Source organism: Clarias gariepinus, chromosome 13 (genome assembly GCF_024256425.1).
Source record: "Clarias gariepinus isolate MV-2021 ecotype Netherlands chromosome 13, CGAR_prim_01v2, whole genome shotgun sequence".
In the NCBI taxonomy this organism is placed as follows: Eukaryota; Metazoa; Chordata; class Actinopteri; order Siluriformes; family Clariidae; genus Clarias; species Clarias gariepinus.
Window position 1 is genome coordinate 4,574,456 of NC_071112.1, and position 25,107 is coordinate 4,599,562.

The following is a 25,107-nucleotide window of genomic DNA, read 5'->3' on the forward strand; positions in this document are numbered from 1 at the left end:
TTAAAACACCAACTTAAAGGCACAGGCCAATTAATTTAATTAAATTGTAAATTTGAAAAATCTTACAGTATTTCTTATTAGGTCAACATGTTTTTCAAAATAAAGTTTCTTCGAAGACCAGCAAAAAAAAAAAAAAAAGACGTTTTGGCTCATGGAATTTCAGCTCGGGGCGTGGCGTCCCTGCCTGCTGCACCGAGTCATATCATATCAGCAATTCATGAAGGAAGCAGGTCTTAAGAATCTCTTTCAGCACTGAGCTGAAGTTATTTTCTTTTTCAGGTTTACCCTGTTAGAACTTTTAGCTTCTCGTCAGCCACAGGAAATTCTGCAAAGGTTACAAATGAAGGTACTTTCTCTCTCTCTCTCTCTCTCTCTTTTCATGTCACCTACTGTAAGTCAATGTTGCAGTTTTGATTAAAGTAATAATGCTACTGTAAATATATACTTTAGAAATGTCACCTGTCCTGGAAGGCCAGGTAAGTAACAAGGAAAGAGAAAACAAAAGTAAACGTGTCAAGTGAACTGATTGAACTTTTAGAGGAATAATGTGTTACTCAAAGGGCCTGAGGAGAAAGTGAGGGTTTTTTTTATTCAGATGTGTATAAAAAAAGAATCAACATATCAATATAATATAAACACACTGGATTGAATATACTTGCAGTACTTTAAGAAATGTATATATAAACATACAAAAGCTCACCTTTTCAACTGGGTAGGTGTGGTTAGACACGCCATGGCAAATCTGATGCCTTGTACAGCTGAGTGTTTTCTTTTTTTTAAAGAAATATGAGCTCACACACAAGATTCTTAACATGCAGGTGGTATAAGGACATGTTTCGAGAAAAAAAAAGTGAAACACTCATCCAGGCTGAACTGCATAGTGAACATGTGTTAACATGAAGAAGAAAAAGATGAGTTCGACAGGTCTGTGATAAGGCGTGAGAAGTTCATGAATTATTAAGTAATGATACTTACTTACTGACTTACACTATGAGTTGACATGCCTTTTTTTTAAGGTGTGTGTGTGTATAATACTTGAATGCTTTTGAAATTGAATACTTGTAATCCTAATTGCCTTTTAAATGTTTATTTAGACCTTGAAAACTTCCTTGAATTATTCAAGTTTATTAAGGTGGTATGATGTATATCAACACAATGGATTCTTGTGTATTTCATTTACAATTCAGTTTAAACCTTAATCACTTAATCAGGCAAAAAAAATATATAAATAAAATAAATAAATATCAAGTACTCCAGGTGGGGAAAACCTACAGTATTTATAGAAAATATGTGGTAAGTTTCTCTTTTTTGTGGTTTTTGTGTACATTTGTTACATTTAAATAAATGTGTCTAATATTGTCCGTGGGGTTAAAATATATTTTAAATATGTACACCTTTTGGAATAAGTATTACCATAAATGGGCATTAAATGACACTTACCTTGATTTGCAACATAAAAATAATGAAAAAAGAAACACACATTTTTTGGAAAATATAAATTTTTCAGCTATTTCAATGAGTGTCTTATATAAAGTTAAAACATCTAAAGTATTTTTTAAAATGTAGGAAACAATTAATGCACCAGTTTTTTTTTTTTAACACAATGACTGAAATAAATCAAGACAATTATTAGGGGAAGTTAACTAGATTAATTTGGTTTAAATTAATTAGATTAGATTTTAGATTATTTGCATTTTCTAAAATACTATTTGTTATTTATAAATAAAAGATGCATTTAAAATCAAGGACGACAACTGGTTGTGTAAAAAGAAATGTTTTTAATTAGAAGTGTGAAATGGTTTTTCCTTACAGTTACAAATACTGTGAAAAAAATTCTTATTGTCATTGTTTTTAACAGTAGGTCTACACCAGATTCTGATATGCAAACCAAGTTGAAATTGGTTTAAACCTTTAAATTGGAGTTCAGTGCAGGATGTATTTCTGCTTCATGTCCAGTTTTTCTTAGGCTTTACTGAATCACCGTGACCTTAACCAGACCAGGATGAAGTGCTTATTGAAAGAGAGTTTGTGAAAAGTTACTAATTAACCAAATAAAATGTTTACTCATATTTATTATATTCTACATAATTCTCTTTAAGCTTAACATTTTTTACTTAATTTGCTCATCTCGCTTGAGGAAGGTCACTTTGCCTGCAGGGACTAGCCTTTTCTGGATTCTTTGTATGGATGGTAAACATTCAGTGTTAACACTTGGACTTGGGCAAATAAAATCCTTTTTTAGCTGATGCTAAAACATCTGCCAGGTGCAATGGAGTTTTACCTTAATCAAAGATTACTTTTTTTTTACAAATTCAGCTTTCACTGGCTGTGATCAAGACCTTTCCTAAATTCATAAATCCAGTGTTACAAATACATAAAACATTGATGTATTATTTATCAAAGAGTGATATGAATGAGCTTAAGTTCCTGTTCTTTTGTTGCCTTTGTTCATCTGCATATTTACTCAGGATGAAGTTACTGTAACTGACATCAGTGTTGCACTAATATAATAATCCTATATCAACAGATCCTGTTTGCCCAGTGTGACATTAGAGCCTCCACCTCTAAATTGAGTAGATTAAGTAAAACGCTAATTACAAAAATAATATAACATTAGAGCCAGAATACTGTAAATCACAGTACTTTTATTTCAATGCTTTAGAATATTTGATTTAATACAGGTTTTGTAGTTCATCCATCACGGTTTAATCTTGTAATAAATTTCATATAAGTCACTAACTTATTGCAGAATATATATATTGCAAATTAATATGCAAACCAGTACAGCTGTGATAGATTGGCAGGGTGTATTTCTGCTTCAGGCCAAGTGCTATACTGGGAGTCCAGCTCCATCCCAAGTGCTTTTTTAAAGTTAGCTCAAATTGCTGCTCAAAATGAATTAGCTAATTAATTAGGCATGCACTCAACATAATTGTTGTAATGCTGAATTTATTTAAAAAAGTATTAATACAATGAAAGATTTCACTTCTGCAGGCTAATGTTAAATGTCCTGGTTAGGAAATGACCAATAGCACACCAAATGGGTTTATTTAGGTTTAAGGGGGGACTCTTGTAATATGTACTTATGAGTAAGCCAGAGCTGCAGATGTACTGAAACATAATATAGTGAAGTACAAAGTATATTTTTCTCCGATTTAGTCCCATATTTTTAAATGCAGTTGTGTGTAATGAAAAAGCCATAAACTTTTACAGATGTGATCATTATAATCAATAGTAAATACTCTTATATGTTGTTTGTCGGCTGTTCATGAACAGAAAGATAGGCCCACTTAACCAAAGGGAGGAGGTAGTTTGTGTGGAAAGCATCGGCTATATATATATATATATTACCTGACCAGCATTTACTAAAGATGATAAAAATATAATTTGACATTATTTGACAAATGTTGTTTGACTTTATTTACAGGAATTAAAAGGATAAAGTACTTTAATCTTTCAAAGGAATTTGGTTTTGAAATGCTTGGGTTAGTAAGGTCATGCGTTCAGTGTAAATATGTAACGGTTCACAGTATTTTCATATGGATTTCAACATAAAAATGGCAAACTGATTTCCACAGTGCTCAAATTACAAGTTTTCAGTCTCTGACAAATATCTCTGTTTATTTTGTTACCTGTGTGTTGCAGAAGGAACTGGCGCCACACTGGAACCTCACGGTCACGGTGCTACGAGGACACTTCGAGCATACTTATGATTACCGTATGTCATTTATTCAGCGCAAACAAACACACATTACTAAGTAGATAATCAGATATTGGCATGGGTTACTTTATCTACAACCATGTTTCAGTTGTGCATTTTAGAGTTTCACTTTAGTTTTTAGTGTTCAAAGTTTATCTAATGAACACTCATATCATGCAGTGGTAAACATTCAGTTTTAACACTTGGACTTGTAATTTTTTTAGCTGATGCTAAAACAGCCACTAGGTGCAATGGAGTTCTACCTTAATCTAAGATTGCTACTTTCACAAATTCACCTTTCACGACGGCTCAGGAAAATATTTTGAAATGCAGTTGTGTGTAATGGAAAAGCCATAAACTTTTACAGATGTGATTATAATCAATAGTAAATATATTTATGTTGTTTGTTGGCTTTTTGTGACCATTAGAGTGATATAATTGGAACCTTTTTATGAGTGCAGTATTGGAACGATGCCTAATTCTGGTATCGGAAACATCTACTACTTGGTTCCCCAAATATACAGATTAGTCTTTTATTGTTTTTGGAATGCTTGGGTTAATAAGGTCATGCATTAAGTTTAAATATATAGTGGTTCACAGTATTTTTATATGGGGTTCACAGTACTCTGATTTCCACAGTACACAAATTACAGGTTTTCAGTCTCTGACAACTACCTCAGTTCATCTTGGCACCCGTGTGTTTGTCTGTCCTTTATTCAGTACACACAAACACACATCACGAAGTACATAATCCGATATTGACATGAATTACTATATATACTTATTTTTGTACATCAATAACACAGAATAGAATAACCTCCAAGCATTACTCAGTTGTCCTTGTGTTGATCTCCCTGGAAAATTATATAAACTGTATGATCTAGAAGTATTTCCCATCATGCAGGTTTATTTTTAGTAATGCATTAAATAAAGATTAGTCAGTGCAAATTGATTTTATTTATAATCATACAACCAATGTAATACTTGCATTCGCATTGGTCTATAAACTCTCAAGTTTATTAATGGTAATGAACGAGTAAGCAATGTTGGTTAAAGAATCTTAATGTAAAACTTAACTGATAACAGTATTGATTTGTGGATAAACTAGCAACTGGTAGATCTACTGCCACTGTTGCTATGATTGTAACATGCAAAATATATGAATATGATAAAGTTTTAGGCACACTGTTATTTTTGGCTTCTGCTGTTTGCTTTTATGTAGAGCAAAAATCCAACCTGTAGTCTTGCTGAATGTGTAAAGATTAGCCTCCTTATAAAACAGAATGCTAGCACCAACATGTTTGCAGTGTGGTGCGTAAAAACTTCATAATACAGTTGAGGCCAAGGTATTCATTCAGTTCACACCACCTTTCATAATTGCTTCTTAAAAACTAATTAGTGAGGTAAGGTATATATATAATCGAACACATTTAATAAGAACATAGTTTTAAACTGTGGATTATGGGGTGGAGTGTGAAACTGTTGCAGTGATTAGAGATTCCAACATTTACCACGACTGTTTACGTTGACGCTTATCCAGTAATATGTATATTTACACAGGCTAAGCGTTTAATCAGAATGTAACCTTTCCTGACATACACAAAGTGGTTTTGCACAAAGTGATTTTTAATCTGCCAGAAATATTATAAAGGTCATGGTAAGCGTCTCATCTTTTCCAATAAATCACACATTTTGTGTTATTTTGTTACAAGAATTTGGTCTCATGTAGAGTATAATGAGTGGAATGCTTTACTACTTACAAAAAAGTTACTTAATTCGCTAAGTTTAAAAAGTCTAAAAGTGCATAAACAAACTATTTATAACTTGCCAATGGGATGGAAAGTGACATAGCCAACCTGGCCATTAGAATCTGCTCTGGATGTCTTGACTCCCAGGCATTCACACTTACAAACACTAAACTGTTTTTTTCTTTTTTATAATGCAGATTTTTATCTGCGGGTTTGGCATTTCATCCACATCCAGTTTTTGTTTGGAAAACTTCGTCCAAAGTAAAGATTTTCCAAAGCTTTGTTTTCAGTGTCTTCCTTGTGTGCCATGGTGTCATTGTCTATGTGCCAGTCTCCTTGATTTTACATCAACTTTGTTTATGAAGATATTTGTGCAATACTGGACTTTGTACAGTAAACTAGTGACTGTGTTACATACATGTGCAGTTACATTAACGAACAGAGGTGCCTGAATGTACGAAGCTCACTGCTGCTCCATACAAAAAGTCTAATGATACAGACTCCACAGACCGTGATGGCGGTTTTAGACAAAACTCATCAAGACTTCTACAGAGCGCAACCAATATTGGCGTTTTGTTTAGGCTTCTGTTTGGCCCCAAGTTGGCCCCCAGATCATGTGCAGAATTATTTAAAAAAATTAAGTAGGAAAATCTCTCATTTTATGTTTTTTTTAAAATACCTGGCTATGTGTGGACATGGCCTCAGACTAAACTCACTTTAATACACACTTAGGATTCTGTCTTATCATCCCGAAGTCAGACAGAAAGATAGTAAACATTGCGATGCATTAATGTCCTCCACAGAAGTCAACTACGTCTTTTATGTCAGTGTCTTGTTAAAGCTCTACAATCATTTCTTTTGCCTCAGCAAAAAACCCAGTTAAAGCGAAATTGATAAAAGACAGCTGTTCTTACAGAGGTCTCCAACTAGTAATGGAAGCAATACGTCCTTCCTGGAAACTTAATAATTTGATGTCACCAACATGCACAAAAAGAATAGGGGAATGTTCAGATCAAGTGTTCACATGGCTAGCATTAACCTACTGCAAAGCTTTACACACCTGCTTTAGGATAAGGTGTTTAGATGCATGAAAAAAAAAGTATCCAAATCATATAGAACATTCCTGGACTAAACTGGAATAACGTGCCCGAGCAAACGCCCAAAACCTGTTTGTGTCACACCTGATGAAGCAAAGTTTTGTTAGAAGCTTGTTAAAGGCTACTTAAACAAAAGCCTTAACTGCCTCAGGATGGGGAGTGTATAGAAACATGAAATGTGCTACAAAAACTACATTTAAATGTTGTGAGCTTAAGTGGATGGAAAAGTTTGACCTTAGTCCCCCTGAGGCTCAATGTTGCATTAATAACTTAAATTGTAATGATTAAACTGCATTTTACACACTCTGTCTAACTTGGCGGCATATATTCCTACAGTTTCACAGCCTGACCTTTATGTGACCCTTCATCTGCCCACTGCCTCGGCTTGTACTCTGAGAACCAGGACAATTAATAACTGCAAGACACCCGAGTGGAACGAGACTTTTCACTTCCGTGTCTACAGCCAGGCAAAGGTTAGTGAACAGGGTTCAAGTCTACTCCCAGGGTTAAATGGTCCTGTTGCTGTTTGTTTCAAGTTTAATTATTCTAATTATTTCACGTCTTAAAAGCCTAAAATGCATATTAGAGGATAAACCAGTAATACCTACCATAATCGAGTAATTAAGTATTTTGTTTTACAACATCAGCTTTACTATACTTAGATGTAAGCCTCATATTAATGACCTCGCCCTAATACACAAAGTTACGCAAGGACTGGAAAGTCTTTTTAGAGGCACTGTTATTTAATTGTTTTAGACATTTTACTAAATTAATCATTAAAAAAATATACTTAAAATGTTTTTCATGTACACACCTCGATTCCAACCTCATTGGTTAACACCCAGCCCAGAGTGTTGTGTATTTAATATAAAACATCCAATAAAGATTCATAAAGATCCATTCATAAGGTATAGAATTGCATACTGTAGGAAGGAACACAACTTGACATTCTAGATTCCTTTTATTAACACACGGCCTAATTACCTACATATAGAACTGTAACAGCGTACACATTGTACAATGTGTAAATACAGTACTTGAGTGTAACTTAAAGGCCTTGTGTTCTCTCTAATAGAATGTTCTGGAGCTGAATTTGTATGATAATGACCTAGTGCTGGATGACAAAGGTGCCAGCATTCTGTTCGACATCAGCACGCTCAATTTGGGTCAGAAGGAGACGAAGGAGTTCATCACGGATGACAAGGTAAGCTTATTTAGTTGTTAATCTTAAATTTTTCATGTCACAGGAGTAATATTACCTGCTCAAAGCTTAACACTGATGCCAAATTAAACTGCCTAGAGAATAGAACAGATCTGATTTTGCTGTCCAATATGTTTTGTCTTTTTCCTGTTTTTATTACTGCATCATATATTTAAGACAACCATAAGGCATAAACTCTCCTAGATTCTACTAGACCCTAGAACAACCCTGTCCACACCAGCCTACAAACAGTATACACATTAGTGTATATTTTTATTTTAAAAAAAAATATTTTTTTACTTTTTTTTTAAACATAAAGTTCAGCACCCGAACCATGTCAGGCCAAAAATGTCCTTCTGTACTGCACTGTAAAACACACACTCTCATGGCTCATTACTTGAATATATACATGTATATTTGATTTCATCATACATAGGGTATTGATTGCACACTAATGAATGGGTACAAACTATAAACCACACACCATGATATTTGAGTGTACTGTATAATCTAGTTTCCTAGAGATAAACAATGTATGCAAGATGAATGCATAAATATGAAACAACTAATGATTAATTTCTGGTCTTATTTGCAGTTGAAGGACAAGCTGTGGGTGGAATTTGAAATGACCGAAAGGTGACTGATTTTTGCTTGAAAATGACATGTGATTTAAAGATTGACAGAAAACATACATGGTTCTCAAAATGTTCTTTACATGTGTAAAAATGTAGGTTAAAATGAAGAGAGAAAATAAAGTAAAATCTGTATAGCAAATACAATGTGAATGTTAAAAAAGATAAAGAAGAAATGGTAAAATATGAAATCTTTTGGTTTCTAACTGCACTGAATTTTTAAATAAATACATAAAATACTGACTACATGATTTATTAGGAAATTGAAACTTCAATGATTAATCGATATCTTTGAAAGATGAAATTGATAATCTCAGAATTATATTTTATTAGATTATTAAACATGATGTGCAGAGCTCTGTTCTTTGCTTTTAACTTTTGATTACTTGTTTGATCATATGAGTTGCCTTTTTTTTAACACCCTGTGTAATCGTGGAGGTGGGTAGATAATTAGACTTGCGCCTGGTCTAATTATGCCTTTGGAGATAGAATGTAAGTTTAAAAGTTTTAAAATTTAAGTTTGATGAACTTATAGTCCCTTTTGTTTTTGTTACAGTCCTGAAGCACTCGGGCAGTACCTCTCTAATGGAGTCCTGTTGGTAAGAACTGTTATATTTTAAAACAAGAAATAAATCAAAGCAATCATGATCACTATGACATTCATTCATTTTGAATAAATGTCATAATTATTTTTGTGCTATTATTTATTTAATCATAATACGGTCATGTCCACACGTAGCCGGGTATTTTTTAAAACATATTTTTCTTCTTCGTTTTTAAAAATAATCCTATCCACACTTTTAAAAATATCTTTGACTACATGAAAACGCAAAACTCCCTGTTAAGTGCTTTTAGATGCCCCATTAATCAACAGGGAGCCAATCAGAAGCCTAAACAAAACATCATTACCTGTTGCGCTTTGTAGAAATCTGACGGGTCCCGTCTGAAACAGCAGTCACTGTCTGCAAGGTCAGGGTCATTAAAGTTTTGTACAGTATGTAGCAGCAGTGAGCATAGTACATTCAGGAACCTCTGTTCATTACCATAATGTGTGAGTAACGGCACGTGTATGTACGCATGTAAAAAAGTCCAGTACACAACGTTAATACAGTCACTAATTTACTGTATGTAAGTTCGTCAGTGCACAAAATATCTTTTTGACAACAAAGCTGATGTCAAATCAAGGAGACTGGCACACAGACAATTACATCATCGGCACAAGGTGACTTTACAACAAGCCAAAATCTCTGTTTACCCTGTTCACACAACACCACTGAAATCTTTACTTTGGACGGAGTTTTCCAAAAGCTCCGTTTTCAATGAAACAGCCTTTGCGTGTGGATGAAAGGCGAAAACCGCAGAGAAAAACAGATCATCAGCAGGTTTGGAAACCTCTTAAAAAAAAAAAACAAACAAAAAAAGATTTTCCAGTTTGCTGGCCTGAAGCATCCAGGCGTGTGTTAACACTATGCCAAGAGGAAAAGACGTAAGCAATGGTCCTAAAGAAGCAATTGTTGCTGCACATCAATCTAAAAAGGATTATAAAACCATTTCCAAACAGTTTTACAGTAAGTTCAATGTACTATACAATACAGTTTCCAATCTTCCCAGGAGTGGATGTCCTACAGCAGCTTATTCATTCACACATTCACAAGAAACACCTCATACTTACTGGTCAAAATTGGGTCATGCAATTGGACAATGATGTGAAGCACACAAGCAAATCTACAGCAGAAAGGCTGAAATATAAAATATTTTGGAATGGCCGAGTCAGTCCAGACCTCAACCAATGAAAGAGACCTTAAGAGCACTGTGCATAAACGAATGCCAAAAAGCTCAATGAACTGAAGAAAAAAAAAGACTTTAAAGTCCTCCACAACGATGTGTGATACTAATGGTCATGGAGGCAATAATTTACTTTAAGTCATTTCTGATAAACGTGGCTTTACAAGCCATTGAATCATGGAGAACTAAATATTTCCAACTTTTTTGGCTTCATTTTTGTTAAAAAAATAAATAATGACATGATGAAAAAAGTCATTTTGTTTGTCTGAGGTTGAGTTTGCCTGATAATGAGACCCGCTACAATCTTTCAATATACATCCTATATTGCCAAAAGTATTCACTCGGCTGCTTTCACATGCATATGACAGAGTAACATACAATTCTTAATCCATAGGGGTCAATATGATGATGGCCCTTTGCAGCTATAGCGGCTTCAACTGTTCTGGGAAGGTTTAGGAGTGTGTGTATTGAAATCTTTGACCATTTCTCCAGAAGCTCATTTATGAGGTCAGTCACTGACATAAATTGGACTAGAAGGCCTTTATGGACCTTGCTTTGTGCAGTGGTGCACAGTCATGTTGGAACTGGTGAGGAGAAGTTTTTTTTTTTTAGGAGTTGGCCTCGGCCCCTTATTTCCAGTGAAAGGAACTTTTAATGCTTCAGCATACCAAAACATTTCGGACAATTTCATGCTCCTAACTTTGTGGGAATGATTTGGGGACGGTCGCCCCTTTCTGTTCCAACATGATCGCGGACCAGTGCACAAAGCAAGGTCCATAAAGACATGGATGAGTCCTGAACTCAACCCGATAGAACACCTTTGGGATGAATCTGCGAGCTAGGCCTTCTCGCCTAACATCAGTGTCTGACTGGAAGTGGCTTCTGGAAGAACGGTCAAAAATAAACACTCTTAAACCCTGTGGAAAGCCTTCCAGGAGAGTTAAAGCTGTTATAACTGCAAAGGATGGACCAAAATTATATTAAACCCTAAGGATAAATAATTGAATGTTATTCAAGTTCATAAGCATTTAAACTTTTGGCAATATATTGTGTGTGTGTACATTTAATTTAAAAAAAAATATAAAATAGTATAGTAATAGCTTTATTCACCAATATATATTTTGGGGTTATTTAAGGCTGCCCCCTTGTCTACTCTGGAGGTGAAGTTGGATAAACTGCCTGCTGATGGTAAGAAGATAAACCCGTGGAAACTGTTAATGACAAAATAATTGTAGTATGGATGTTGCATGGCATTTCCCTGTATGTTCACATTTCCCTGTATGTATCTATTTTAGTTCGACAGAACATGCTTTTAAAGTTAAAAGGAGCATATAATGAAGATCAGATGATCTCGTTGTCCAAGAACAGCAGCCTCATGCAGACCCTTCGCTACTACATCAACAAAAACCTGGAGACCAATATTGAACTCAGGATGGTAAAGTTTTAAGCCATGTCTTTAGAATTATTCTAACACATGCATGTAATAGATGCATTTAGAGAAGCTCTGAATAGTTTTTACAGTAATTAGTGAAACATAGGGCAAGAGCAAATTGGTAAAGCTACTGTATGATTTTTGTTTTTTTGGGTAATGAATTTGAATGAATGATTGCTGTCTGTTTCCTTTTTTTGTTTTGTTTACTCGATTTGGATGATGAGGAGCAAGATCATGAAAGCACAAAAGCAGTTCCTGTTACCCCATTTAAACCCATACATGAATTTGCACTCCCTCTTCCTGGGGCAGAGGTGAGAGGACTAATGATTATTATTTTTTAAATGTTCACATTTAAATTAGACATACCAAGCTCTGCACCTAGCTTTAATCATTCTAAACCTAAAACACCCTTTTACCCTTTTTCACAAAGTACCAATCCAAACCTCACCATCACTCTAATCTAAACACAATGATTCATATTATAAGAATGCACACAACAAATTAAATCAAGCATTTTTCTTTTGTAATTTAAACAAAAATCCATAGTTTAAGGTCTGTATTTTTCTTTTAACCCAAAACGGATTTTTAGACCCTCTTTTTCTTTTAATACATAAAATAGTCTAATTAAAAACTGATGGTGTGAACATTTATTATTGCTCTAGCATTATGCATTTTAAAAACATGCAGGATTATGTGCTAAAATGTTTGTTTTATTCCACAGAAAATGGTGAATTTACATTTGAACACAGTGGACAGGTACTCCTAAAATTATGATTTTAGACGTGCATCTGTAAGCCGTTTTAGTAAAAAATAATGATGACATGTTTAGGGAGCTAGAGATTTTTATTATTATTATTATTATTATTATTATTATTATTATTATTATTATACATCATTAAGAAATAGGCATACATATGTATGACACACTTCATCTAGTTTACAGAATGGTGGAAAAAATAATAGATTAAAATAACTGGAATTATTTGACCATTTTCTAGAACCGATGAAGGCCCCCAGATGAGTGACAGATGTTAGGATTAAAGTCCAGTCTACAGAGACAGAAAATATTATTTTTTTTGTAAAAGTCATTACGTGAATATTTAATAAATTAATGCTTGGAATTTATTCCTGAATATCTAATAATTCCATGGTTTCATTACAACCAGATGTGAGTTGTATATGTGTGTATGGTTCTGTGTGTAGCCCTGAGGAGAACATGAAGGTGCGTCTGGATTTTGACATACCAGCAGAGGAAAAGGCGTTTCTGGTGAAGAGGAGAGAGGTGGTGTCTCGTGCACTGCAGACATTTTTAAACCTTAAAACTCCCCTGGATCCCACCAAGGTATGAGGCAGTAATCGTTTTTGCCTTTTATTTTCAGTCCAGTCCCTGTACCTCAGTTTCAAAGGAGTAGTTAATGTAATTTAATTTAACATAACATTTCCGTATTTTAATGAAAGTTATTTTAAATGTTTGTTAAAACCATACAGTGACCCATAAAGTGACCTCATTTCAAACATAAAAAAACCCTTTAACTAAAGTGAGAACCAGGCGCAGATGATGACAGATGATCAGGCCAGTATTTGTTAGTGCTGATGCTGAATTCTGACTGAGAGGACAAATGAAGTCACTGCTAAGGTTGTTACCTTAAACAACCAATATTTAAATTGTATCTTCAGGCATATTGAAGCCTGTCACAGTAAAATATTTGTTCCCATGGGGTTATGATATCACAAGAAGTCAAAATTGTGTAGCTACTTGTCTGTGTATAACTTGTCTTTTGTATGTCTTTTCAAAAATGGTACTTGTCCCAGCCTTCATTGATTCTTGTTAACCACCATTTTTGACCTCTCTGTATACAAATTTACAATAATAAGAATTAAAACAAAGCTACTATAGTGCTAAAAATTGAAAAGTGTGCCATGTGAGCAAACAGTACTGTATGAGCCAACGATATAAAGGTGTGTTTAGGTGCCGACGGTGGCTGTGGTGTGTTCAGGGGGCAGCTCCAGGGCCATGACCGCCACGTATGGTTCTCTGAAAGGGTTGCAGAGTCTTGGCCTGCTCGATGCCATTACCTACATCACCACTGTCTCTGGCTCCACCTGGTGTGTATAATAGAGCACCACAAGCACAATTTCACTCCAAGTTTTGCAGTTCTGTGGCACTCTTGTGACAAAATATAGGTATAAATCACACGTTTTTCTGTTCTGAAAGCCTTTTCTGTAGCTATCCTGCCAACTATATCTCATAAAAATTGTTTTAGTAACTTTAAATGTCAGGAAAATGTTTTTCATTTTTTATTTATGGATATTCAGAACAAAATTAATTAGCAAACATAAAAATCTACAAAGTAAACCATGGTGCATCAAAAACTTTTATTTTAATTATTTTATTTTTGCACAAAGTGTGTGGAACCAACACCTACAGTAACATGCCAGTTTGTACTGCACTATCTGCCTCTATGAATATCACGTAATGAAAAGATTCCTTTTCTTTTTTCTGTTTAAGGGCCGCTGCTGGTCTCTACTCTGACCCATTTTGGTCAAAGGAAGGCCTGGATAAAGCAATAGCATCTGCGCAGAAGGAGCTGTCTAAGAGTAAGGCCAGTCTCTTCTCTCCTACACAACTATATTATTACCGCTCTGAGCTGCAGAACAGAGAGAAGGAAGGACACCCGGTCACCTTCATTGATACCTGGGGGCTCATCATAGAACACCTCATCTTTGGAAAGGTCTGCTGCTCCTTATACTGTCAGTCAAAATCTTTAAAATTATGTAGAGCCTTTACCTTGCTTTTACAGTGTATACAAAAGTACTGTTGAATGCCCAGTAATTCCAGCTATAAACCAAATCATATGTTTCTATTAATGTGCATGTTCATATACATTGTTTTTAATGTTTTTACTTACGAAATGCAACATTAATGCACTGGTTTTGATACATTATTGAGTAATAGGTAATTCACAGATCCACAATATACACCCACTGGCCACTATATTAGGTACACCTGTTCAACGACTAATCAGCCACACATGACCACACAATCACATGGCAGCAACTGGGTGCATTTGGGCGTGTCTACATGGTCAAAATGATCTGCTGAAGTTCAAACTGAGCAACAGAATGGAAAAGAAAGGTGATTCAAGTGACGTTGAGCATGGCATGGTTGTTGGTGCCAGACCGGGTGGTTTAAGTATTTCCGAAACTGTTGATCTACTGGGAATTTCAAGCACCACCATATCTGTGGTTTACAGAGAACGGACTGAAAGAGAGAAAATATCCAGTGAGAGTCAGTTCTCTCGTTATGGAGACATCCTGCCTTGTATTAATTATTTAGGCTGCTACTGGTGGTGTATTGGTGTGGGTAAGATTTCCACTTTCCTTGGTACACTATTCCACTTTAATGGATAAAGGGGAATAAACCATGAAATTGGTTTAAATACCACAGCCTACCTGGAAGTATTCTTACTGACTATGTTCATCCTTTTATGACCACCAAAAAATGCGCCATGTCACAAAGTTAAAATCATTGCTTGAACTTGACAGTGTTTAAAATTAAAACTCCTTCACAGTCACCAGATCTTCAGCCAATAGAGTGGCACTGGGATTGGGTGTAACAGGAGATCACATCGGTATGGACTAACACCATTTAGCACCTTGGTTAATCTATGTCATTAAGAATTTGGGCAGTTCTGAAGGCAAAATGGGGTACTGTAGGGCAATGCTAGCAGGGTGCACCCTAGTAAAAAAAAAAGTATACTAAGTTTATTAAATCCTAGCATGCCAAAGCATACTTAAATGCACTTGCAGCCAGACTAATGACTAGTATACTTGAAGTTTGCTATTTTGGAACAACTAATTTTGTACTAAGTGTATTTAAGTTGTAATTAAATTGTACAAAAGCACAATTTGAAGTGTATTAAGTACACTTTTGTGTGCTAAAGTGGAACAACTTTAAGTATACTTAGTACACTTAAAGTATATGCCTGTGTGTGTACTAACGTACATACCTGACAGTAATTAATACAATTTAAGTATATATTTAATATATTACAAGTACATTACAGCTATTTTTACTGTGTTACAAATACATGATTAATATACTATAAGTATATATTTTTATTACAGCAGTAGCTGTTATACTTCTGGTCAAATACAAATACTAAAAAAGTACACTTTGTGGTTAATACAAATATACTTTATTGTATCATACAGTACATAAAACCTTCTATATTACAGTATTGCAAATGTATTACCAGTACACTAAAGGTGTTTAGGATAATTTACAAATGCTGAATGTATTTTCTACACTATAACATGTTTTTGAAACACATTACATTAGTACAGTAATTATGAGGGATATTTTATTCATGAGTTTAACAGATTTAATTTGCACAAGGTTACAAAAAACTGTCCTATAGTTTATTTGTATTTAACAAACACACAAATTTAAATTTAAACTGTAGTCTGAACACAGACAGACATCAGTATTAGAGTATACAGGTACAGTATTAGTTTAAACCTGGTGTGTGGACACAGACAGACATCAGTATTAGAGTATACAGGTACAGTATTAGTTTAAACCTGGTGGGTAGACACAGACAGACGTCAGTATTAGAGTATACAGGTACAGTATACAGTAAACAATACATTGTATAGTTTAAAGTATGTACTTAATTACGAATTACCTAACAAAAACCGTTAAATTTACCTTATATAATAACGATACGAACTAACGCACGCGATGTTGCAGCTTCCAGCCGTTAATTCAAACTAGAAGTGGCGGACTGGGGAGCCAATCAGAGAGCGGACTTTCTGAATCTGCCCGCCTACAATCTCTGATTGGCTGGTGAGGCGCCAATTACTAGTCTATGGTTGGCTGGAATAGATACAGAGATATCACATCGCTGCAGTGTCACTTTATTCTGTGAGCGCTCAGAAGAGTGAGAGAGTGCAAACAAATTATCTTAAACAGGAAAAAAATTATTTTCAGCGCACAAAAACGAGTCTAAAAGCACGAGAGAGTAGTGCACTAAATATAAGTACATTTAAATTTAACTGATAATATACTGAGACTTCCGAATATTAAAAATTGTTTTCTAATGTATACTTTCTGTACGTTTGTACAATGATTATTTCGAGCATATTTTTTAAAAATATACCAAAATACATTAAAAAAACAAGTTTAAATAAGTATACTTTGGAAATTAGACCAACCTTTCACTTAAAGTATATTTTTCAATAATATATTTTTGAAAAGTGTACTATAATACAATTATTTTTAAGTATATTAAAAATTTAATTCCAAAATTTGGTAAAAACATGATGTTACTATACTTTTTATATATTAACTGATGGTACAATTTTTTGTTAGTATATTTGCAATGTACTATCAAGGATTTCAATATATTTGTAATACACTAAAGTGTATTTTTTTTTCACTGGGGCACCTAATTAACTGGCCGGTGAGTGTACTGTAGACATAAAAGGATTACAAAAGCACGTTTTAAATGTTAATTATTTTGCCTCAGAAAAACACAAGTACACTGTCTGATCAGAAAAAGGCAGTCTGTGAGGGCCAGAACCCGCTCCCAATCTACACAGCAGTAAACATGAAGAAGGATACCAATGGCTGCTTAGTGCCTGGTAAAGACTGCACATTAACCCTGTAAATTGTAGTTCAACCTGCTGTGAACTAAACTCTGGTGTCATTTGTCAAAGTTTATTCTTCTATTGTTTTTGTTGATACCAGAGTGGTGTGAGTTTACCCCATTCGAGGTGGGATTCTCCAAATATGGAGCATTTGTGCCTACAAAAAATTTTGGGAGTGAGTTCTACCTAGGCCATGTGGTTAAAAAGCTGCCAGAAATGCGCATCTCCTTCCTTCTGGGTCAGTGAAAGTCCCTGCTGTACAATTTACACTAGCCACGTTATATGTTGTAATTTTTTAATTGAACCCAGTCAAACTGTATGTGTAGGTATGTGGAGCAGCTTTTTCTCTGCTAACCTGATGCAGCTCTGGACTGCTTTTAATGGAGTGATACCATCCTGGGCTTCCAGGCTGGGAGATAAGGTCGACAAGCTTGGTAAGTATGCTTTAGTATCGACCGTATTCACCATTAACATTACCTTTAAATAGATATACAGATATGCAACAGATGAACAACATTTTCAGTATTTCAGCATTATACAGAGCTCTTTTTATTATTATTTGTTTTGCACAAACTACATGAGCAAGGGAAATTATTAATAGATTAACTGTACTACTGTAAGAGACATGAGCCAGATACTTGCACATATGTATCTTTATTAGACAACAATAGATAGATAGCAAATTAAGTATATACTGTACACATTATAAACCCACAGCTGGGTTAATGAGTATTACACACTCAACAATTGGTAAATTGCCTATAAAATGAAAGTAAAATGAGTGCTGAATACACAGGTACTTTAAAAGGATGCACCAAGTCAATTTTGCTCAGCTGAATTCGGCTTAATTAGTCTCTGTTGAACTTGGAGTGCATTTTTCATGGAACAAGGGTGGTGGCAGTTGGTGCTCATTACTTGACATTTACATTGATGAACTCTGGGTGATGAACTTCATGGTCAGTGTGCAGAGCAACTTTATAACCAAAACGTAAACTTCCAAAGGTCCAAACTGTCCCATTATGCCTAATTTGGAGCTTAACCAACCAATCCTTTACTTCTCCCATCCAATGGTCTTGGAAATACCATAGAAAGGAAATCTATGTTCTTATTCCAAATTTGAAAAATCAGGAGACTCCCAAATACCTTGATGAAATGTATTGTTGTAATGCACATGTGGTAGACAATAATTCCAATCTCGTTTTCATAATAATGAAAAGGTAAGGGTTTATGGAGAGTCCTACTAAAAGCTTCACATTGCCCATTGCCCAGAACTGCATGCAATATAGCTGAAAGTAACCTCCCCCAGAGGGCCAGAAAACCCAGTGGAACAACACTTCTTCCTCAATCAAATAATCCCTAGCTAAATGTCTGTTCCTTCAGTACCTAGGCTAATCCAGAAAAAAAGCTCCCCAACAATGTTTGACTGATAGTACTTAGTTAGTAACCTAGTAACCCAGTGTAAGGATCTATCCAATGATGTAATCTACAAAGCACTTTTGTAAGCCGCTCTGGTTAAAGTGTCTGCCAAATGCCTAAATGTAAATGTGCTGTAATAGGGTCAATGTGGCAGATGTGGCACTGGCCTTGGTTTTGCTAAACACTTTAATAAACTCTGGGTTACATCCTGGAGAAATGTATACAATAACTTGCAACTCGTTGACGAGACGCCATTGCCTACAGTACATATCTGCGAGGCTGCAGTATTTCCTGCATATTTTAAATGACAGATGTCTTGTCCAGTCAGTAGTAAAAATCAACAAACGGAAAAAGTTAGGTGTAGTTTGAGAATGAAATTCTTTTGCAAACTACACATGCCTTTTTCATTTTGTTGATTCTTTCCTCTGATTTGACGAGACATGTCACTTAAAATATACAGGCATTTAAATGCTGTAAGGCTGCAGAACCTCTTTGTGTTTTCTCATTATTTTTATTTTTATTTTTTTACATATGTTATGTAGACATGTTTGTGATTTTGCCTTTGATTTTGTTTTGCAGTTCTCAGGCACCGTACAATGGGCTTGAAACTTAATGTACCATTGTGTAATCTTGTGTTAACCTATATTAAAAGATTTGGTGGTCATGAGCAACCCAGCACCAGAAACTTCTTGACTGTAACCAAGAAAGACATGGAGTGCACCGACTCTGGGACTGATTGGTTCCGAGTTATAGGGAGTGATGGACAATCACATCACCTCCTGCTGTCAGTGTTCAAAAGCATAGCACATAGTAGTCATAGTAAAAGTCTTTACAGCTTTCTGACTGTGAAAAAATAGCTGTTTGGTCGCTGTGTCTTAAACCATTTCAGCTTTTTATTTTAAGGACCTAGACCATGATTGAGCAAAAAGTCAATTGTGTATAATAGTCCACATGTGGCGGTACTTGGTTATTTTTTGGAAAACATTAAATATTTAAAACCAAATTTGCACGGACTAATGTAATTACAACTGGGACTATTTATTTCACAACACATTAGACATTTAGCTTTAATGCTTTAAAGTTGCACAATATTTCATCTGACAACAAAGAAATAAAACACAATTAAAATTTTTTGTACAGACACTTGTACAAAAATAAATAAATAAAAAAAACTCAAGGCATGACCTGCACCTTTCTTTCCCCTTAAGTCTAAATGAGGAGTCCAGAACACCAGACTAAGCAGACTAGTTCATCTTTGAATACATACAACAGCACGGTTTTGTACTTTGGACTCTGATACGGCCCTATAAGTCATTAAACATGTTTCTCTGGGCTGTAGAGACGGGTAACAAATCTCCAACCTTGGATACTTTGCGGATCAGTCCAGAGGCTTCAGTTCTGAGCAGCTTCCTGAATGGTTGCCCCATTGTCAGCAGTGTCTATAACTTTCTGAGAGGATTCTCTCTCCACAACTTGTATAGCGAAAGCCCAGGATTCAACACCACTAATGGTCAGAACTTACTTTCATTTTTTTAACTTTATTTAAATTTCAATATTATTCCTCCATGTTGTATAAGCGTAAGTCTCTTCTGTATGTATACTGTATATCTATTGTGTGTTTCTTGGAATGAATGCTCTTTAGATACACACCCGGACACTTATCCAAATAAACTGACTCCTGCGGACTCCACTCTGGGTTTAGTGGATTCTGGATTTGCTACTAACACAGCCTTCCCTCCTGTACTCCGGCCTCACAGACGTGCCGATGTCATTCTGTGCCTTGAATTTAGCTGGGTCGAGGATCATTTAACGGTGAGAGAGATGGGAAAGAGAATGCTATCTTATTTGGAGAATTATTTTATTTCTACTTGTTTATTTGAATCCAAAGAAATTAAATGTTAATGCAAAGCAAGGTGTAAGTGCTTTATCCTATTATCAGGTAATATAAATGTGTGTGTGTGTGTATATATATATATATATATATATATATATATATCATTTAGCAGTGTTTGTCTGTTTTTACTGTACATTAGGGGAGCAACCAAAGTTGTAATAAATAAATGTAAAAAAAATAAGTTGGTGTGTACTAGGTTTCTGTTGTATCTGTGTTGTCATTAACCATTTTAAATGTTCCTTGTGTTTGTGTGAAACAGACCCTGAAGGAGACTCAGCAGTACTGCAATGACCACAAGTTACCATTCCCAAAAATAGATTTCAGCAAATACAAATCTGAGCCAAACAGGGAAGTGTACGTGTTTGAGGATGAGGATAATCCTGATGCTCCTATCGTGATCCACTTTTCACTAGTAAATAGCTCTTTCAAAGAGTATAAAACACCAGGTAAAAACACTTTATTTACTTGCATCCCAGATTTACTGTTTATTTCATTAAAACCAAAATGGATTTCTGTGTCACCATTGCATTTGTTATACATTTTGCGTGCCATAGAGTTAATGGAAAGTATTTTGTAAATCAGTTAATAGGCAAAAAATAAATGCTTATAACTCCTACTTGTTTGTGTTTATCGGGCATCTATTTAAACTTAATTGTTGGTTGTTGATCAAATTGTGTGTGTGTGCGTGTGCGTGTGTGTGTGTGCATGCGCGCGCATACACTCACTACAGGAATAAAGAGGACAGGAAAGAAGGAACTAAATGAAGGAAATATTGATGTGAGTTCCAGCTCCTCCCCGTACGCTACCACAAACATCACATTTGCATCAGAAGACTTCCAGAGACTAGTGGACCTCACCTCCTACAACATTGTGAACAACAGGGAAATCATCAGAAATGCACTGAAAAAAGCTTTAAACAAAAAAGGACTGGTTAACATGCCCATAGCTGAAAGTACAGAAAGAACAAATTACTGCATACTAGCTTAACCAGTTGCTGATGTAATTTAAATAGTTTTTACAAGAAAAATGTTTAAAAACAAAATAATGAACAATTTTAATCATGATCACTACAGCGGTAGTATGTGTTAAATATGTATATTTATGCTCCCATGTGCCTGAGCATGAGAAGGAGATGCTGTGTATGAGATACAGTATAAACTATTAAAATATGAAGATGGGTAAGGGTTGTTTGTAATGATATTCTAAAATTTTTCTTAATTTATCTATATCCTGTCCTAACATTGTTCTAATACTGCAGTCAACGTAAACATTAGATATTCACACTGATGTACGTTCAATTCAATTCAATTTTATTTATATAGCGCTTTTAACAATGGTCATTGTCCCAAAGCAGCTTCACAAAAATGAAAGAATTTTTTTAGAAAAGAAAGTATTTGGAAGTGTGTATGTGTGAGAAAAATGTGTCTAGATAATAATGAGATAAATGAATGATGAATGAAATGTCTCTGATGAGCAAGCCAAGGGTGATAGCGACGGTGGCAAAGAAAAACTCCCTGAGATGGCAATAGGAAGAAACCTTGAGAGGAACCAGACTCAACAGGGAACCCATCCTCATCTGGGTGATAACAGATAGAAATAACATCATGTGTGTTGTGCAGATGAAAGTTCAATATAACAGAAGTTATTTAAATTAACATCCAGTTCAGCACAGGAAGTCAGTAGGTGCAGAGGGCAGATGGAGTCTGGGTGACTAGAAGCACAGGAGCAGCATGTGTAGCTCCAGCCATCATAAAGCAGAATCCAGCTGGAGCTGGTCCTTCTCTGGATGCCTCAGAAACCTTGCAGGGTCGGCCTTTGTCTACTGAAGCTGGCACAATCTCCAGATGCCTCGGGATGGGTAGAAAAATACACAACAGTTGGAAAGAATTAGCATAGTTGCCATTCAGGATAGGTGTACTGGAGTATGAGGTTATGTGATCAGTTACGCAAATGCCAGATTAAAGAGATGCGTCTTTAGTCTACTTTTGAATTGGGAAACTGTGTCTGCTCCCCGAACACAGTCTGGAAGGCTATTCCAAAGTTTTGGAGCTAAATATGAAAATGCCCTACCCCCTTTTGTAGATTTTAAAATTCTGGGAATTACCAGAAGTCCAGAGTTTTGTGATCTTAAGGAGCGTGGTGGATTATAGCGTATCAGAAGACTGGTTAGGTATGTGGGAGCTAAACCATTTAAGGCCTTGTATGTATCTGGATCTAGTGAGAACCCTGGCGGCTGCATTTTGGACTAACTGAAGCTTGTTTATTGAGAATGCAGGACAACCACCTAGTAATGCATTACAATAGTCCAGTCTGGAGGTCATGAATGCATGAACTGGCTTTTCTGCATCAGATACGGATAGGATGCTCCTAAATTTGAAAAAGGTGGAAAAAGGCTGTTTTTGTGATATTGAAAATATGATTTTTAAAGGACAAGTTACTGTCTAATATTACGCCCAGGTCTTTTACTGTTGAGCTAGGAGTAACAGTACATCCTTCTAAACACAGGCTGAATTGTGAAAGCTTTTGTGTGCTGGTTTTTGGGCTGATAAGTAATATCTCCGTCTTATCTGAATTTAGTAAAAGAAAGTTATTGGTCATCAAATCTTTTATGTCCTGGACACACTCAGTTATTCAAGACAACTTGGGTATTTTGTCTGGTTTTGTTGGGATATATAATTGGGTATCATCAGCATAACAATGGAAACTAATTCCATGTCTTCTTATGATGTTACCCAAGGGAAGCATGTATATTGAGAACAGCAGAGGTCCTAAAACTGACCCTTGTGGGACCCCATATTTCACTGGCATTACAATGGAGAGGGTTCTCCATTCAGATCTACAAAATGGTATCGATCAGACAGGTATGATCTAAACCATTTTAATGCCTGCCCCTAAATACCTATATGAGTTTGTAGGCGATCTATGAGAATCTATAGTGATCTTTATGATCTATAGTGTCGATGTACATGTACATCTTTTGGTAGATGGTATGAGTCCACTAACCATCTACCAAAAGAGAAGTGCATCCAGAGATGGGACAAGCTAAGTGTTTATTGTCCTATAAACTTTTTTTTCTGTGCAAACCAATCCTTTCTGATGTTTAATGCTCATTAATCTTCTGTGATGAACACCTAACATGGTTATTCCACACTACTTGCAGTTGAATATCTATTATGTCTAATATAATTTTCCTTAACATCAAAACTGTTTATACTCATGTACACTATCATCCTCTGTGAATCTCATAACATCTTGATATGGTGCAAATAATTTCATAGCATTATTGAAACATCCCCCATTAACGGAAATCACTAGCTACATGTTTTATCTGCAGCTTCAGATCTCATATTCTAATTCATTAATAGGTTGTCTTGTGTGTGCAGACTATGCATTTTCTCCCTATGCTTGGTAGGTCTTCCCCTGGGTACTCAGTTTTCCTGGGATAGTTGGCATTTCTACACTGCCTCCAGTGTGCAGTGTGTTCATGCTAGTTGCAAGAGGTTGGAATCTGCTCTGACTGCATGATATCAAAGGCCATTGCTGCCTAACCACTAAATAATTACTGTTCATGATGACAACTAAGATCCATCTCTCTATGAAAAAAAAAATTCTAAAATTTGAACCCCCCCACCCCCAAAAAAATTCAAATGTCCAAACCCTGATTGCTCTGTTTTTAAAAGAGAAACTTCATGTAAACAGAAGAAAAAAGTCTAATCTATTAATTAAACTTGAAAAATAAACAACGTGGGCCCAAGCCCCTGCACTTTTACCACACAACCTGTGTGCTTTTTGAGCATGTTGAGACCTTCAAAAAGACAATGCTGCCTGGGTGCACCGCACAGTCTGTGTATCTGTGTCCCTGACCCCTTGTCACTCAATATGATGTCACTCAGGACGTCTTGAGCCACAAGTTTAAGGCATGAAATGACATCTGCCAGTTTGGTGGCGATCATTGATTAAAGTTATTAGCCACTTTTCAGCACAAGTGTAAGGCGTCACCATGGCTGAACCGTTTGAGAGATCAAAAATATCATCAAAATTTTGCATCCTCAATGTTTTGAGATCATATGGGCCTGGGTTTGGTGCCGATCATAATGGCGCAGGTCTTTGGGCTGGTCATTGTTTATGTAGGATGTGTAGTGTGTGTGTTACACAAAGAAAATATATTTCTCTGTATGTTAATATGTTAAACTGTTAATATATTAAATTATTTAGTGTTGTGATTTCCTGGTGAATTGAAAAGATTTAATAAATGTTTATATTCCACGTTATTTTTCCACTAACTGATAATTAACAGAAAATAAAGACATTCATATTCAAAAATATATTCATAATATACAGAATATTATGTTGTATCAATACTGTATATTACAATTTGGTGAAAAATACATTCAGAATTGCTGCATTTCATATATTAAAAAAATATAAAAATATATTTAAATGTATGTTTTATGTAATTTTATATTCAACAATATACTTCATAATATATTTATGATATATATTGTTTAAATATATTTATTTCCACATATTTCTTTTTAATTTGCTTATGT

At 35.2% G+C, this 25,107-nt stretch overlaps 1 protein-coding gene across 1 annotated transcript; it reads left to right on the forward strand.

Annotated features, from left to right (window-relative positions):
• Window positions 1-222: 222 nt before the first annotated feature.
• Window positions 223-21,814, forward strand: LOC128535360 (cytosolic phospholipase A2 zeta-like). Its single transcript, XM_053509237.1, has 20 exons — window positions 223-346; window positions 3,646-3,718; window positions 6,882-7,018; window positions 7,621-7,749; window positions 8,342-8,382; window positions 8,935-8,977; window positions 11,300-11,351; window positions 11,459-11,598; window positions 11,820-11,906; window positions 12,317-12,351; window positions 12,799-12,937; window positions 13,565-13,701; window positions 14,105-14,327; window positions 17,127-17,241; window positions 17,348-17,485; window positions 17,574-17,681; window positions 20,003-20,173; window positions 20,306-20,475; window positions 20,817-21,003; window positions 21,288-21,814. The coding sequence occupies exons 1-20, from the start codon at window positions 341-343 to the stop codon at window positions 21,542-21,544; spliced, it is 2,388 nt and encodes a 795-aa protein (XP_053365212.1). The 5' UTR covers window positions 223-340; the 3' UTR covers window positions 21,545-21,814.
• Window positions 21,815-25,107: the final 3,293 nt, after the last annotated feature.